Source organism: Archocentrus centrarchus, chromosome 16, assembly GCF_007364275.1.
Source record: "Archocentrus centrarchus isolate MPI-CPG fArcCen1 chromosome 16, fArcCen1, whole genome shotgun sequence".
Classification (NCBI taxonomy): Eukaryota; Metazoa; Chordata; class Actinopteri; order Cichliformes; family Cichlidae; genus Archocentrus; species Archocentrus centrarchus.
Genome location: NC_044361.1, coordinates 2023460 through 2038756, shown reverse-complemented (window position 1 = coordinate 2038756; position 15297 = coordinate 2023460). Strand labels below are relative to the sequence as shown.

At 42.1% G+C, this 15297-nt stretch overlaps 1 protein-coding gene across 4 annotated transcripts; it reads right to left on the bottom strand.

The window, feature by feature from the left end:
• Window positions 1-312: 312 nt before the first annotated feature.
• Window positions 313-13560, bottom strand: brd2b (bromodomain containing 2b). 4 transcript variants are annotated; one of them, XM_030749688.1, is made up of 12 exons: window positions 13411-13560; window positions 9732-10020; window positions 9308-9457; window positions 7595-7739; window positions 7178-7341; window positions 6442-6942; window positions 6182-6310; window positions 5812-6057; window positions 5454-5704; window positions 4992-5308; window positions 2860-2988; window positions 313-1900 (listed from the first exon to the last, which is right to left on the bottom strand). In XM_030749688.1, the coding sequence occupies exons 1-12, from the start codon at window positions 13440-13442 to the stop codon at window positions 1770-1772; spliced, it is 2484 nt and encodes an 827-aa protein (XP_030605548.1). In that variant the 5' UTR covers window positions 13443-13560; the 3' UTR covers window positions 313-1769. The 4 variants fall into 4 exon arrangements, with proteins under 4 accessions (XP_030605548.1, XP_030605550.1, XP_030605549.1 ...); XM_030749690.1 differs by having other exon boundaries at window positions 5824-6057; XM_030749689.1 differs by having other exon boundaries at window positions 9320-9457.
• Between the last annotated feature and the right edge of the window lie 1737 nt (window positions 13561-15297).

Genomic DNA, 15297 nt, shown 5'->3' with positions numbered 1-15297 from the left:
TGGCATGAAGCCATCTGATCGTTCACTGATCACCCCCCCCCCCCCCCCCCCCCCCCCCCCCCCCCAGCAACTTTCCCATATCTTCATTGTATGGCTGTTCAACTTTAATCCCTCTACTTACTACAGCTCTGCACCCATGTTCTTAAAAACCTGATACCAGCACACTTCTCCAGTCCACTGCCCTCTCAGATATCTCCACACCTGCCATTGCTTTTAGTAGATGCTGGGAACATCAGGCAATCATGCAAAAGAAAAATTAAACTTGAAAACAAAACTCGCAATGATCCCAAAGAGCCACACGACTCACATTTGTTCTACAGAAGTTACCTTTAATAAACAGCTGTCAAATGAAAGGTTTGCTACTGAGAGGCAGCATGTGAACCCTCTTCAGGAAACAACCAAGACAATTAACTGGAATGAGATAGCATGTTAAAAAAAAAAAGAAAAGAAAAAGCAAAGAGGGTAACTGGGAAAAAAAAGGAAACCAAACAGCAGAAATACATTAGTTTGTGCAACAGCAAATACAGCTGAATTATATACAAGCATATCTTTACTGAACATTCATCAACAGCTTCAACTATGCATGTACAATGAGGGTTCTCCTATCGGTTTACGGGAAACGTGTAGTGTTTTCAGGCGTCACCATTTGTTCCAGTCAGTGCCGAGCAGCCAGTGTTCAAGTGCTACAGATGTCTTCAAGAAATGGTAATGCAAATCTTCCGATGTTCAGGAAATTAATATGGAAATTAGAAACTGTAACATGATAACATTCAGCCGCCCGCTCTCAGCCCAGAAATAGACGGACACTTAAGTTACTGTTTGATGTAATGAAGGATGAAGACGTCAAAGCAGCTGTAAGAAATGATTTCAGCCAGTCGCGTTTATAAGACTCAGTCTTAAAATAGCTGCTGGATTTTTTTTTTTTTTTTTTTTTTTGGAGAACGGTGCAGCCACAGAAATCAGTACAAACTCAATGAATATGCATCTTAGCTGCGAGACTTTGTATTTACAGTACATTAAACTCTCACTCTACACTGTACTAAAACTGACTGCAGCATAAATGTTATTGTTAAACTGAGAGGTTGTGTAAACATAACAGAAATCTAAACCTCAAACTTTAAATTCTGACCTGAATATGGAAGATACCATAAGCATGCTTTTAAACACAGCTCAGAGGCTCTCAGATCCGGCGACACAATATCGGATTCCTCCAAATATTCTAACCATTATGAACAATCATTAAGGCTGAGACTAGGGGTTCATCTAAAATTATGTTAGAAAAGCAAGGCTTGAGACCAAAAGGTTGCTGGTTTCAATTCCAGTAACATCTGAGGAAATACGGGTGGGGGGTGGGGATAAAACAAATGACACTCTTCCATTCTTTCACCAAAAAGGAGACAGTGTGAGACAAGCCAAACTGGTTTTGAGAAAGGCCCGTCTTTCCACATCTTTTTTTTTTTAATTATTACTCCGCCTCCCTCTTTGGGGATCCCCATAAAAATCTTCTTTATAAAAGAAACATAAATCTGTACAAGTATTTACAAAGGGAGGGAGGGGGAGAACAAGGCATTTAGTGTTAGGGTTCTACAACAATCCACACAGACATGGTTCCACATCCCTCAGTCCAACATTCAAAACACAGGATCACAGGAGTCCACTCGGAGTGTTCAATATCTCAGCCAACTACTGCTTCAGGGCGTTATGTGTCCTGGGCCAGCCCAGGTCCCTGAGTTATTAGCATTTTCCTTCTTAGCTTTTTGCTAACAATCTCAACTGGAGTCTGAATCGCTGCTGTCTGAGGAAGAGGAGGAGGAGGAGGAAGAGGATGAGTCTGAGCTGGAGCTGCTGCCACTGAGGCGTGATGGCTGGGCGTGAGTCTCCGCTGCACTGGGCTTTTCCACTGAGGAGAGAGCAGCAAAGAGAAAAGTGTTTAATGGCCACACCTACGCTGAGGCAAAAAGGAAGCGCTTCGGTTTTCCCGCAGCTCCTTTGGTACAACTATCCACGTGTGCAAAACCTTGTTTTTACACACAGTTCTGCTTCGACGAGCAGTCGAGTGATCAAAGTGTGCACCTCTGAGCCCGAAGCTTCATAAAACATAAAAGTTAATTTATAGCCAGACATGATCAAGGCCAGGGTACGGAGGTCTGAACAGGCAGGCTAAAGCTGTAACCCAAATCTGATGCAGATGCATAAGACTGCAGATTCACAGCTGAATCAAGTTCTTTCCATCAAATTTCAAAATGTCTGCAGTTAAGCTAAACAAAGACCTGATCATCACTTAAAGAAACAGTCACTGCTTTTCTCTGCACAACTGACACATTCATTCATACACATGCCGCTTATGCAAATCCACAATAAGCCTAACGATATGAAATTACTCAGCTATAATTTGTCAACACATTTATGTCATAGGATTTTTCTGTAGTTAGTTACAAAGTGTGTGACTATATGAGTGAAGTGGCATTGATGCAGTGCTTTTCTAGTCCTACTGATCAAAGTGCTTTAGACTACAAGTCACATCTAAACATGCATCCATGTGGTGCTCCAATCTCATTGGACATTCTGTATAATGACAATAAAGGTATTCAATTTATTCTATAGACTTTAAGCACTTTGGCCATGAATGAGAGGATGGATAATTTAGAATCACCATTAAACCTGAAACCCACACAGGCAAAGGGAGAGCATGCAAACTCCACATTCCAGCTCGGTGCCACCCAAATATGTGAAGCCTGACTTCTGATGAATTATTGTGCTGCTCAGTACGTTTAACTGAGAAAGAAAAAACAGCCATGCAATAATTTTTGCATCCTAACAGAAACACAGCTTACTGAGGAAGATGGTGTGTGGGCTCACCTTTAGGTTTCGTGGGTTTCTTGACTGAATTGAGCTGTCCGCTGACATCTTGCAGCCTCCTCTCCAGTTCCCTCCTCTTCTCCAGGGTCAGCTCCTCTTTAGACTTGCCAATGCTGCCTTTCTTTGCTGCTGCAATTGGAGATGACAGAAAGGCTGTTAAAGCAATGCACTGATAAGTATATTGTGTCAGTGTTAATGAGTATTTTTGGGAAGGTAGTGGAACATCAGGTTTATTCTCCATGGTCTTTTTTTCCTCTTTGTTGCACGTTTAATAAGAAACATGCCTGAATGGTATTACTACATGACAATTAATATAAATATTTCATTGTACATCCTGTATAATGACAATAAAGGCATTCTGTTCTATTTTATTCATTATGCACCAAGCAACAACAATGCTTAATGCATAAAAGTATTTAACACATACACTATACTGCCAAAAGTACTCAATTTGCTCTTCTGGGAAGGCTTTCCACTGGTTTAGGAGTGTTTATGGGAATTTCTGACCATTCTTCCAGAAGCACATCTGTGAGGTCAGACACTGATGTTGGAGAGAAGGCCTGGCTCACAGGTGTTGGTCACAGGTGCCCAAAGGTGTTCTATCAGGCTGAGGTCAGGACTCTGTGCAGGCCAGTCAAGTTCTTCCACACCAAACTGGCTCATCCATGTCTTTATGGAGCTGCTTTGTGCACTGGTGTGCAGTCATGTTGGAACAGGAAGGGGCCATCCCCAAACTGTTCCCACAGAGTTGGGAGCATCAAGGTGTCCCAAATGTCTTGGTATGCTGAAGCATTAAGAGTTCCTTTGACTGGAACTAAGGGGCTAAGCCCAAAAAAACACCCCCACACCATAACCCCCTCCACCAAACTTTGGAAACCCATTCATGAAGCTCTCTAACACTGTTCTTGAGCTGATCTGAAGGCCACATGAAGGTTGGAGGTCTGTAGTGTTGGCTCTGCAGAAAGTTGGTGACCTCTGTGCACTATGACCTCCAGCATCCTCTGACCCCACTCTCTGATTTTACATGGCTGAGCTGCTGTCATTCCCAATCACTTCCATGTTGGTACAATCCCACTAACAGCTGACTGCGTGCACGTCTGTCTCAGACTCTGCACTGGCATCACTGTGTAGTCAAAGAGCTAACATGGGGCTAAATGTCAGGAGGAACCCTTATTCTGTAATTAAATTGTAACATCAATGCTGAGTTAATATAGTCCAGGCCAAAATGGCATTACGGCTCCTGTTTTTAATAGACATCATTCTTCCTTTATTAGCACTACTCATGTATAGCTTGTCTTTAAGCACTCATGCTCCATGTCCTGCAATATCAGATCAGCTAAATCAGATTTCAGTATGGAGGTTAACCTCTGAATCCTATGAAAGCCCCAGTGGGGGTGGGCCATATAAAATAATAAATCTATCCATGACCTAAAATTTTAAGTTATGGATTGCATTTTTTCCCCAGTGAGGAAAACAAGCGTCCATAAAATCCTGACATGTTGGAAAAGAAAAATGTAACCATGCATAAAGTCAGAGATTACTAATGTCTTGATTTGGATGCTGAATAAATGCAATACTAACCGTAAAACTTGTGAAAGATATTTGCATTAGTCAAACTATGTAGTGAGCCATCTGACTTTATATGCAAAGTTATAGCAGTGCAGTGTATTTTTTAAAGAAATACTTGAGAAAATATCCACTCAGCTTTGGAAAATCTTCTTTCCTTTAATCTCTTATTAATTGTGAGAGCTACTCTGGTAACCTTTAGAAGTCACAAACTTTTAAACTCAACACTGCATCAGTTTGTTTGACTTTGTGAACTGAAGGAACATGTGGACCTAGAAAAGGCTGTGAGCCCTTAAATGTACAAGACTGCCAACAGTGTGCAGCTGCATGAGTCAAAATTACTGACTCTTCCTTGCACATCAACTTGACTCTTAAAATTTTTAGTGTCCTTATATTTCATTCTATATAAAAAAGTGCCATCGGCTGCTAAAGATGATTTTAGCACATGGCCACATGTTGGGTACTGATATTATGCCTGACACCAGTTACCTGTCAACAAGCACAAAAACCATCTCAGGTGTTACTGAACCGAAGCTGGTGTTTTTCTTGGTGGTCATTTTATCTACCTTGCTCGCCGTACGGCTTACGGGGCTTCTTCCTCAGACACGTCATGACGTAGCGCTCGAGCTCTTTCAGCGTGGATGGTTTGAGTGTTTCGAAGTCGATCTCAATCTCCTCGGGGTTGGTGTCCCTCAGCGAGGGCTCCCTGGACTGTATGATGTGGACCACACGACCCAGCTTCTCGCCTGGTAACTTGTTGATATCGAGGCTAAGCTGACGCTTTTCGTCGTATGACATGGGCACGATCTCTTCCTCTTCTTCTGAGTCGTAGTGTGGTAGCATGGAAGTGGCAAGTGGGGGGTAGAAAGGCTTCTTTGAAGCTCTGAAAAGTACAAACAGCACTGCTATCAGCTCCTTTATATTCAAAATATGCAACCGATTCAACAATATAATTTTTCATTTTAATAAACCTCCAAAAGACAGTGACATATAGATAACCGGTAGGGTGGTTAACTTTTTATACTAACTTGCTGTTCTTGTTACTCTTCTTCCCCTGGCTTTTCTTGGCCTGGGAGCCACCTGCTTTGGTAGTTTTGCTCTTCAGCTTGCTCGGCATCTTCCATTCCTCGGAGCCCGCCCTGCTTCTGACTACTCGACTTCGCTTCTCCAGCTTTTTCTTCTTCTTCTTCTCCTTTTTGTCCTTCTTCTCCTTCTTCTTCTTGGGCTTGACGATGGGGCCTTGGGAGAGAGCAGCTAGCTGCTCGTGCACGGCTCGGAGCTGAGAGAAACATACAATGTAAAAATGTTTGGTTCCACATGAACTCTGACGTAACAAAATTGTAACAAACCCTTCGATACCTTAATAGTAGCTACTCAAGGTCTTACTTGTGTGCACACCTGGTCCTGTAATTCAGCCAAGCGATGTGCTCGCTCTTCCTCGCTGTCTGAGCTTGGGCTGCTCTCACTCTCCTCGCTCTCACTGCTGGGTTCACTCTCAGAAGTGGAGGAAGATGAGGAGGATGAGGAGGAGGAGGAAGATGAAGAGGATGTTGGATGCCCACTCATGGACATGGCTGTGTGTTCTATGTGTGGTTCATCTGGCATCTTGGCAAAACGGAATTCAAACACATCCTGAGGCATAAAAAAAATAAATGCTCAAGTTAAATAGTATGAGAGGAGGAAGGGGAGTAAAAAGAAGCAGTTATGACTGAAAGCGCCTGTGTGAGGAAGTCCGGTCTGTATAAGCGGTGCTCACCTGCAGTTTCCGTGCCATCCCCACGACATCATGGTCAGGTGGATTGTACTTGTAGCAGTTGGAGAACATCAGTCTTACATCACTGGCAAACTGCTGAGCGTCCCTATACTCACGGCAGTCCATCTTTCTCTGATGGAGAATTAGGAAAGGGAAATTTTAAATGCATTTTCACTACATTTAAAATCCTGTGATTGCTTCTGTGTCTATCATTTCAACATGGCTGCATAATTGCTAGCACCCTTTCTGGTAATTAAAGTTACCTTGATGGTGCTGAGGTCCATAGGACACTTGATGATATCGTGATAGTCATGAAGCCCAAGTGCAGCTGCATCAACGGGTGTGTAGAAAGGCCATGCATACGCAGCATGTTTCTTTGATAACATGTCCTTCAGCAGCCCGCTGCAGTACCTCAGCTGCGGGCTGAGCTTGCCCTTCCTCGAGGGCTGAGGCTGAACAGAATCAGGCAAGTCCTTCTTGGGGGGTTTGATGGGGCGCCCACTGCCAACTCTGCGTCCAGTGCCAGCCATCATTGGCTGAAGCAGGACAGGCCCTCCAGAAGCTCTAACAAGGCCCATTCCAGGTGGGGTCTCCAAGCTTATGCTTCCCATTGAGGAGACTGTGTGCATGGAGGTGTCGTGGATTTGACCCCCATGTCCTCCTTTCCCCAAGCCCACCATGTGTGGTGTTCCCGACATGCCCACAGTAGTGAAGCCCATGGTAGAGGGCGTGGTGGTATCGGCTTTACGTTTTACACCTTTTTTCTACAGAACGAAAAGAGTTTAAAGTCGTTGTGATTCCATTATTGTGTGGCTTTATTACACACCTTGTGATCACCACAATTAAACATGTTTTTCTACACCCAAAGAGCTAAATAAAAAAGTGAAGTTTATTAGTGGTTTAGTGCAGTTAAAAAGGAACTTCAATGTTTCAACGTCCATTTTGCATGTTAAAATCTAGATTTGCAAATTATCCTTGTCAGTATTATGTCTTTCATACCTTAGTTGTGGGCTGTGTAGGAGGCAGACCCATAATGTTGGCTGGTGGCAGGCTTTTAGTGAGCACAGTCTGGGGAGAGTTGGCCAGCATGGACTCCCCCGTGTCTGACGAGGAAGGGGAGTAGGCTGACTGGGACACCGCTGGCACCTGCTGAGCCCTCGATGCTGGCAGATGAAGATTACAACATTTTAGAGCGCTTCACAAAGACTGCTTTTAAACACCACTTCAACCATAAACACCGCTTGCATGATGCTTTTCTGCAACAGAAAGATGCTTATAAAATATCTAGTCTGTAACTGCTGAAATGAGTCAAATTCACAACCATAAAATGCTCCAGATTTTAGCAGTAAATTGGAACAACAAAACCAAAACCCGGAATAAAATTCTACAAGCCTGTATCGTGATTTTCACACTTACCCGTAGATTTACGACCTCTTCCCCGGCTGTTTTTGTTCCGAGGAGCTGGAGGAGGAAGCTCAACTTCCTCCTCGGGCATCTGGGCCACCTTCTGGAGAAAAATCTTCTCTAAAGACTGGGCCATCAGCACAATGTCGTCTGTTGGCTAACCAAGCAAAAAATAAAAATTCATGGAGACATGAGCACAAGGAAGGTATAAAAAGTACTATTGTTTAAATACATTTATAATTCCACCAAATAATACCAAACAGAGAAAATGACAAATTCTTGAGTCATTTGCTGAAGGCTAATTCTTACATTTAATAAAGAATAAAACCTAAAACAGACTGAAGAAACCAGTGTTTCCCCACAAACAGATTTTATTTGTATAGGTCATTAAGGTATATTAATGCCCACCCAAGTATATTTGGTGACTTGTTTAAGTAAAGCTTTATTTATATAGCACCTCTCAAAACAGGTGTTACAAAGTGCTTCACAACAGGACAAAAAATAATTAAAAAAAACAAAAAAACAAATGCCAAGCTAAAAAGATGTGTTTTTAAAAAGACCTTTAAGTATTTTTTCCTGTCTTTAAGAGAAAGACCCCATTTGTGATTAATTTACTAGCGGACCATCACTCTGGCCTCTTTTTTCTAACATTTTGCCACTTCTATCCAGCTGCCCTCTGACCTTTCCTGTCTTGTGTTTCATTAGTAGCTGGTTTGCTGGACAGGCTGCTCTTGTGGTGGTCCTTGATTTCATTCAGCAAACTTAAAGTCTAGCGTGTTGGATTGCAGCTGACAACAGTAATCCTCCTTCTGCTCTGGAGATCTGCAGCACGCTGGAGAGCTACTCTAACCAGAACCTTCAGCAGGTGCAGAGATGATTCACTGTGATTAAGCCTCACAGTCCAAGACTGAAGTTAGAGTCTGTTCAAAGTTTTTTTGATTTACCTAAGAAAGCATCTCACCTTGCTGCTGCCACAGTCCAATTCTGTGGGGGAAACTTGAATGTCTCATATTTATGATTAAAATGTATCTAAAATAATCTGATCAAAAGCTTCCATTATTCTGAACAAGACCACCTAGGCCAAGACACTTGATATATTCCTATGAGATGACTTCATGCAAGATCCCTATGTATGATCCCTGAAATAATCTGCCATGCACTACACATTTTCTTTATATTTCTAGGCAGAGTTTAGCAATTAAAATATACTAAGTTTTAGACACAGTGCATCTCTGTAGCTGGACATTGCAGTATTCAGTAACAGTACGTGCAGGCCAGCATACATATTCTGTTATTCTGTGTTCCCCTCACAAAAACTATTTTGTGCCAAGTGAAGTTAAATGGAGGAGGGGTTTAAAAAAAAAAAGAGGCCTCTAAAATTTCTAGACCTGCGCTTGGATCATTAACAAAACTACACAGTTTCTCAGAACATGTCGCTTCATAAGTTTGCTAGCTTTTCTATCGGGTTTGCTTTTCTAATGGGACTGCAAACATTTGTACTTTAACCTCTAACAGCCTTAAGACCTTGAAGAGAAAAAAAAAAAAGCAACTGGACTACTTTAAGTTTTTTTTTCAACTCTGAGCTGCCGTGACCCAGTGCTGTACCTGCTGAGTGTAAGATCAGTGTGGTTTTAAATCTAATCAGGAGCAAAGTGCATCTTATAAAAAAAAGGAGCAAATATCAATTAAAAAAGGAAAACCCATGGATAAAAATGTGTTTTTTACCTTTTGACCTACCTTGTTGTAGATGTAGCAGTTGGTGAACATTGTGTTGAAGTCTTGTATGCACTCACTCGCACTGCGGTAGAAGTTATTTTCCAAACGCTTCTTAATGGTCCCCATGTCCATGGGTTGTTTGATAATTTTATGGTAATCCTTAAAAAAAATAAAATGCATTTAATGATTTATTTATGGCTCTACAGAAACACCGATCCAACCTGTTTACTCGTTAAAGTGTGAATACCTTTTCTAAAATAGTTCCAAGAAAAATAAAATGTTAAAAACGAGACAGTCAACAAACCTGGAACAATCATTTCTAATAGCCAAGAAAGAATATTGAATATTGGATGTTAATGAACATCTGAAAGTAGGTACTATGATTTGCAGAAGTATAAATAAAACTCAAACCCAACCACTGCATTCAACCCACCGGCAGGTTAAGCTTGTAAGCATCCACTGGCTCCTGGAAAGGCCAGGCAAAGTGGTGCCTCCAAAGAGACTTCATCAGGGTCTTCTGGAGGTACTGCAGCTGGTTTGTCATGCGGCCTGGTCGGGTGGGATCCTTCACTGGGGGCTGTGGTGGGGCAGGAGGACCCTGGGGCATCGTGTGGGGTAGAGAGGGGCTCTCAAAGTCCTCGTACAGCAGGGAGGGCTTGCGAATGCGTTTGCCCGAGCTTGTGTGTTGGTCCATCATGCTGCCGGACAACCCAACCAGAGAGCTGAAGAAGAAATGTTACTTCATATTAAAAAGTAATGAGAACAATAGTAAAAATCAAAGTTTATATACAAGGTTTCCCACAGCATTGGATTTTATTTATGGTGACAGAAGGTGCTCCTCTGCAAATATAAGCTGACCCACTTTGTCACAAACACAGCAATAATCAGCAACCTCTCCAGTGAGTCTCTTGTAATTCTTCTGGACAATATTGCCACTGCCTCACAGGGCAAGCAGTAATGACAGTAGTCTCCACTTGGCCCTGGAGCAGGCTGTGAATCTCAACTGCAGATCCACTAGACAAGTAGCTAAATGATATTTAACACCACTGCTGAGCAGGACACAGCAGGCGAGGAGCAAATAAACTCTTAAAATAAGAGCGAGCAAGAGGGAAAAAAAAAAAAAAAAAACAAGTACCAGAGAGATGCCTAGTAGTAAAGACTGCAGTACACCCTGTGCTGCTAACAGGAAGTCCACTAAGTCAAAGGTTTATACATAACCCTGTGACCAGTTAGAAGTAGGGCTCTGCCCTCCCTGTCATCTAGGAAACTAGGATTTCATCAATAGGCTGCCACTTTTAGCACTGTCATGGGAACCGTGACTGCATGGCTCCATGCCAGCTAATAAACACTGACTTATAAGAATGCTCCTGATAAGGCTCTGAAGTCATCTTTTATTTAAGACCCCTACAAATATAGGACACAGCTTTTTTGTAAAGGGTGTTTCTTAATCACAAAGCAAAACCTCATGTTTCAAATCTTAGGTTTATAACAAAGCACCAACTTTTAAGCCAATGTTAAAACTGCAGCCGCTTGTGAAAAATTTGCTTTAACTGGCTTTAAAATTTCATCAATTACTTCTGTATTTCAGGATATTTATTTTGTGAGACACCACGAGGCTGCAGCAGTACCACAGGAAAACAGCAGCATCAATTGAGCATCAAACATGCAGTCAGTCTCATCTTCAGAGGTTTGATGGTCAGTGTTCAAACTGCTCTGAGTTCATAGATACACTGAAGGCTACATTTTGACTGTTTCACGGTTGCATTTTGTGACATTGTAACAAAGAATTCATTGTAATGTATAAGAGTTGTACTTAGCTAGATATACACTATGAATAGTACCCTATAAGAAACAACAGTGATGGACAAGACAAATACTCAAGATTCTCTTTTCTGGATAAAATGTTTCCTCAGGTTTCCCCACACACAGAGGAATAAATGGAGGACACTCCAACCAATGCTTGAGACAAGCAGTGTGATCTCCCCTGGAGATGTACCATGGCCAAGACAGCAAAGAACAAATTTCCCCATGGGCCTTAAGAGAGTTAATTAAAAAGAAAGCAATCTTTTGAAGATCTCAGCATCTCTGCATGTTACATGGTCTCCAGGTTGGCTGTAGTCCAACAAGACCACGTTCCACAAATAGCATTTCAAGGCAGTGCGAGTTGACAGAGGTCTCTCAGTTGTTAGTCCTTTTGCCTCCATCTGAGCAGCACAAATCTCACACTACAGTTTAAACACACACACACACATGCCCTACTGACACACAAACTGTGGCTAAGCCTATGAGCTGATTTTCTACATCAAACAGAGTACAGCAGCAGCACCCCCCCCCCCCCCCCCCCCCCCCCCCCACACACACACACACACACACACACACTAAACAGCATTAAGGGTGTGTGGGGTGTGTGTGCATGGGGAGGGTTCTGTAGTAGTAAACATTGGAACATTTCAATCTTCAGGCAAATATATTTACACTCCTCATTTCAGCTGAACATTTAATGTGAATATAATGGGTAAGATTTTTCATTAACACAGACTTGGCAGCAACCCTAAAGTTTAAAAGTCTGGAAAAGCCAACTTTGCTTTCACCATCTGGATTAATCCTGCATTAAAAATGTGGCACCCACCAAAAAATGTTTTGGCCTTGCACCAAATCACCAGGACTGTGACTGAAAATATTTTTAGACACTTTTGTAGGTGGGTTTTAATTTCCTCAACACAGACCCTTTGCCTCAACCAGGGTGACTAACTACCCCATAACGCCTATTTGAAGGCTCAGAAAAACCCTGACTCCTGATTCAGGGTGAGTGTTTTACTGTGAGACTGCCAAAACTAACGGTTTTTCTTCATTTGAGTTATGAACGTCAAGATTATGCAAAAAATAATAATTAAAGTCATAAAACTTGTGCAAAAACGCCAAAATACAGAGCACTGCACCAAAGATCATACGATCATTTCGTGTTACCTCGAAGCTAACTGAATCCTCGTATATTTAATCTGCAATTTATCGTTTTATTAATTCGTAAGCACACGTCTCATTTGGGATTGCGTCATGAATCATCATCAGCCGGCGTAAAAAAAAAAAAAAAAAAAAAAAACCGCCAAATCAAACACGCAGCGCTATCTGCAGCGGTGACCCAGAACAACAAGGGAGCAGCCGAAAATCAATTTATTATTAACTTGTAAACACAAACGGCTCCGCGTGACTGATGGAGCTTTGACGTCTGAACCTGAACTACTTTTTACTATACTGGACCAAATTCCCGTACAGTAGGGAATGCAAACATCTGTATTCTGCAGTCAGGATGATCGCAGACTCTCAGTCCAGCAGCTGCTGATCGCGTGGTTGGACGCCCCGCCCTCGCTGTTTGTAAACACTACTTCACAAAGACAGAAACCGATAACTAACGGACATACAGGCCCCAAAACGGCGCAAACGCAACCTTTATTAAACGGCGCGGTTCTGGTAAGAATAATAAATAAATAAATAAACCGTTGGGCCATCAGGCAATTTCAGCCATTTTGCCACAGTATCTACGCGTCTGCTCACCAGCACAGAAGCTGCGAGCTGGAAGCTAAGCTTGCAAGCTAGCGGCAACAGATTACCACGGCGCTTTATAAATATAATACCCTCGGGACTGCTAACTGGCAGTTAAGCAAAGGATTTGTGTAAGCGGAGAGCGTAAATATTATTTAAGACTAGCTTTGTTGTGTGATGTTTGACATTAGCGTCAGCGGGCTGCCCTAGCAATGAATGACACGACAGACAGACAGCCGGCGGGGAGCAGCCGGCTGACCCCGTCGATGGAGATCCAGCTGCCTTTTGCTTGCTAATTTCAAGCTAAAGGCTAAAGAAATCGGGGCGGAGGTTTCATATAACGAATGTGCAAATATTGCTATGATTCAGTGGACTTAAGAAATTCGTGAGGAGTTGATAGTCTTCCGTGAAAGCTAGCGCAATCGGTCTGGCTGACAAGCTAGCGTTGTTTTGTTGCTCGTACGCCTACGGTAACGTTACTGTAGCCGTAAGATGATATTTAACACAAATTCCATCTAACGCGGATTACAGAGCCCAGTCTTCAGTTTGACCCGAAACACTGCGGATATTACCTGTCGTGAGATGGGTTGACGGCCGCTTCCATTGGACTGAGGGCGGAGTTGTTACGATCCAATTTTTCACCGCTGTTGACGCCGCACTTCCACTAAACACTCAGAGACCAACTCCGCAATGAAATGGCGACCAAACGCTTCCGCTTGACCCTATATAAACCCCTAACGCGGCTGTGCCGCGTCGTTCCGGTCACGTGGGGAGTGGTTCTGCGCTATTATTGGCTGTAAGCAAGTGTCAGTCAAACAGCGCACACGCCCAGCAGTCGACGTTCTGTACATCTTGTACTCCGAATATAAGTCGTGTTTCAGAAGTTTTTATACATTAATGAGCTATCCAGCGCCGCACTGCGTTAACTGCTGTCACTTTCGAGCTAACACCGTTCTGTCTATAAGGAATAGTGTGTTTTGTCAGCGGGAGTGTCTGGATTGTTGATGCAGGTGATCTCCGCTTTACGAAGCCCATTGCGGATTACCTGGGTGGGAACTGTATTTATTTCCTGCTGTATGCTTTGTGCATCACTGAATACCTGCAGTGTTCCGATAGACATTATGAGCTTTTTCAGCGTAGAAACTTATCTGTGTGTGGTTTCTTAAATTGTGAGTTTTTTTTCCATTTAAAGCAACGCCTCTGCTTTGTTAACGATACCTTCAAATAAACGGCTGTTTATTACCTCGCCCACAGACAGGTGGACAGGTAACCTATTATGGGTTTGTATGTCTGTCTGTTAGCAGGATAACTCCATAGACAAGAGATTAAGATACTGGATAACTCGTAGAATTATGAACGGATTTCGATTAAAGTTTCTGAGTTGTTGGGGGTGATGCAGGATCCAGGAACTTTTAAAAGGATTCATTTTATCCTTTGGGAAATGGGCACAATATTCATATATTTGCACATCTCAAAAAGTTTTGAACCAAAATTCATGAAACTTGGAAATATTTCTTAGGGGCCCAAGAACATATGAGTTCATTTTCAAGGTCAAAGATCAAGGTCACCAAATTATATATATATATATATATATATATATATATATATATATATATATATATATATATATATATATATATATATATATATATATATATATATATAAACCCTGTCTCTCATTACTGACAAGATTTAAAAAATCACATCAGTGGATTTTTCATCCATGACAATGCAGTTTAGTACTCAGATATAAGCAGTTACTGCTGATAATTCATTTTCTCTATTATAAATTAAAATACAACAATGCAAAGTAAACTACAAACCCTACACAAAAATCACGTAGACATGTACCATTCAAATCTCTTCTTTCTTTATTTACTGAGGATGCCATTAGGGTGCATAAATATAAAATATATGCAGAATATATTTGCCATTATCTGCTCATGTGGATCACATTTTTTAAAATAAAAATTTAGAATAATATTTTACTGTTTTTAAAAGCAAATGAAATAAATTTCTAGTCTTCGTGATCTAGTAATTTATGATGGACTATGACATCACTGGGTGGTATCTATTGCAGTATCAGCACTTAGAACACTGATGCGCTCTACAGGAAGGGTCAGAGCAGACTCTACCTGCTGAGAAGGCTGAGGTCTTTTGGAGTGCAGGGGACACTCCTGAAGACCTTCTATGACTCTGTGGTGGCATCAGCCATCTTCTATGCAGCAGTATGTTGGAGCAGCAGCTTGTCTACAGCTGAGAGGAAGAGGATAGACAAGCTCATCAGGAAAGCCAGCTCTGTCCTAGGATGTCCTCTCGACTCAGTGCAGGTGGTGGGAGACAGAAGGACTCTGACCAAAATAACATCACTGATGGACAAGGTCTCCCATCCCATGCATGAAACTGTTGCTGAGCTGGAGAGCTCCTTCAGTGACAGACTGCTGCATCCTAAATGCACA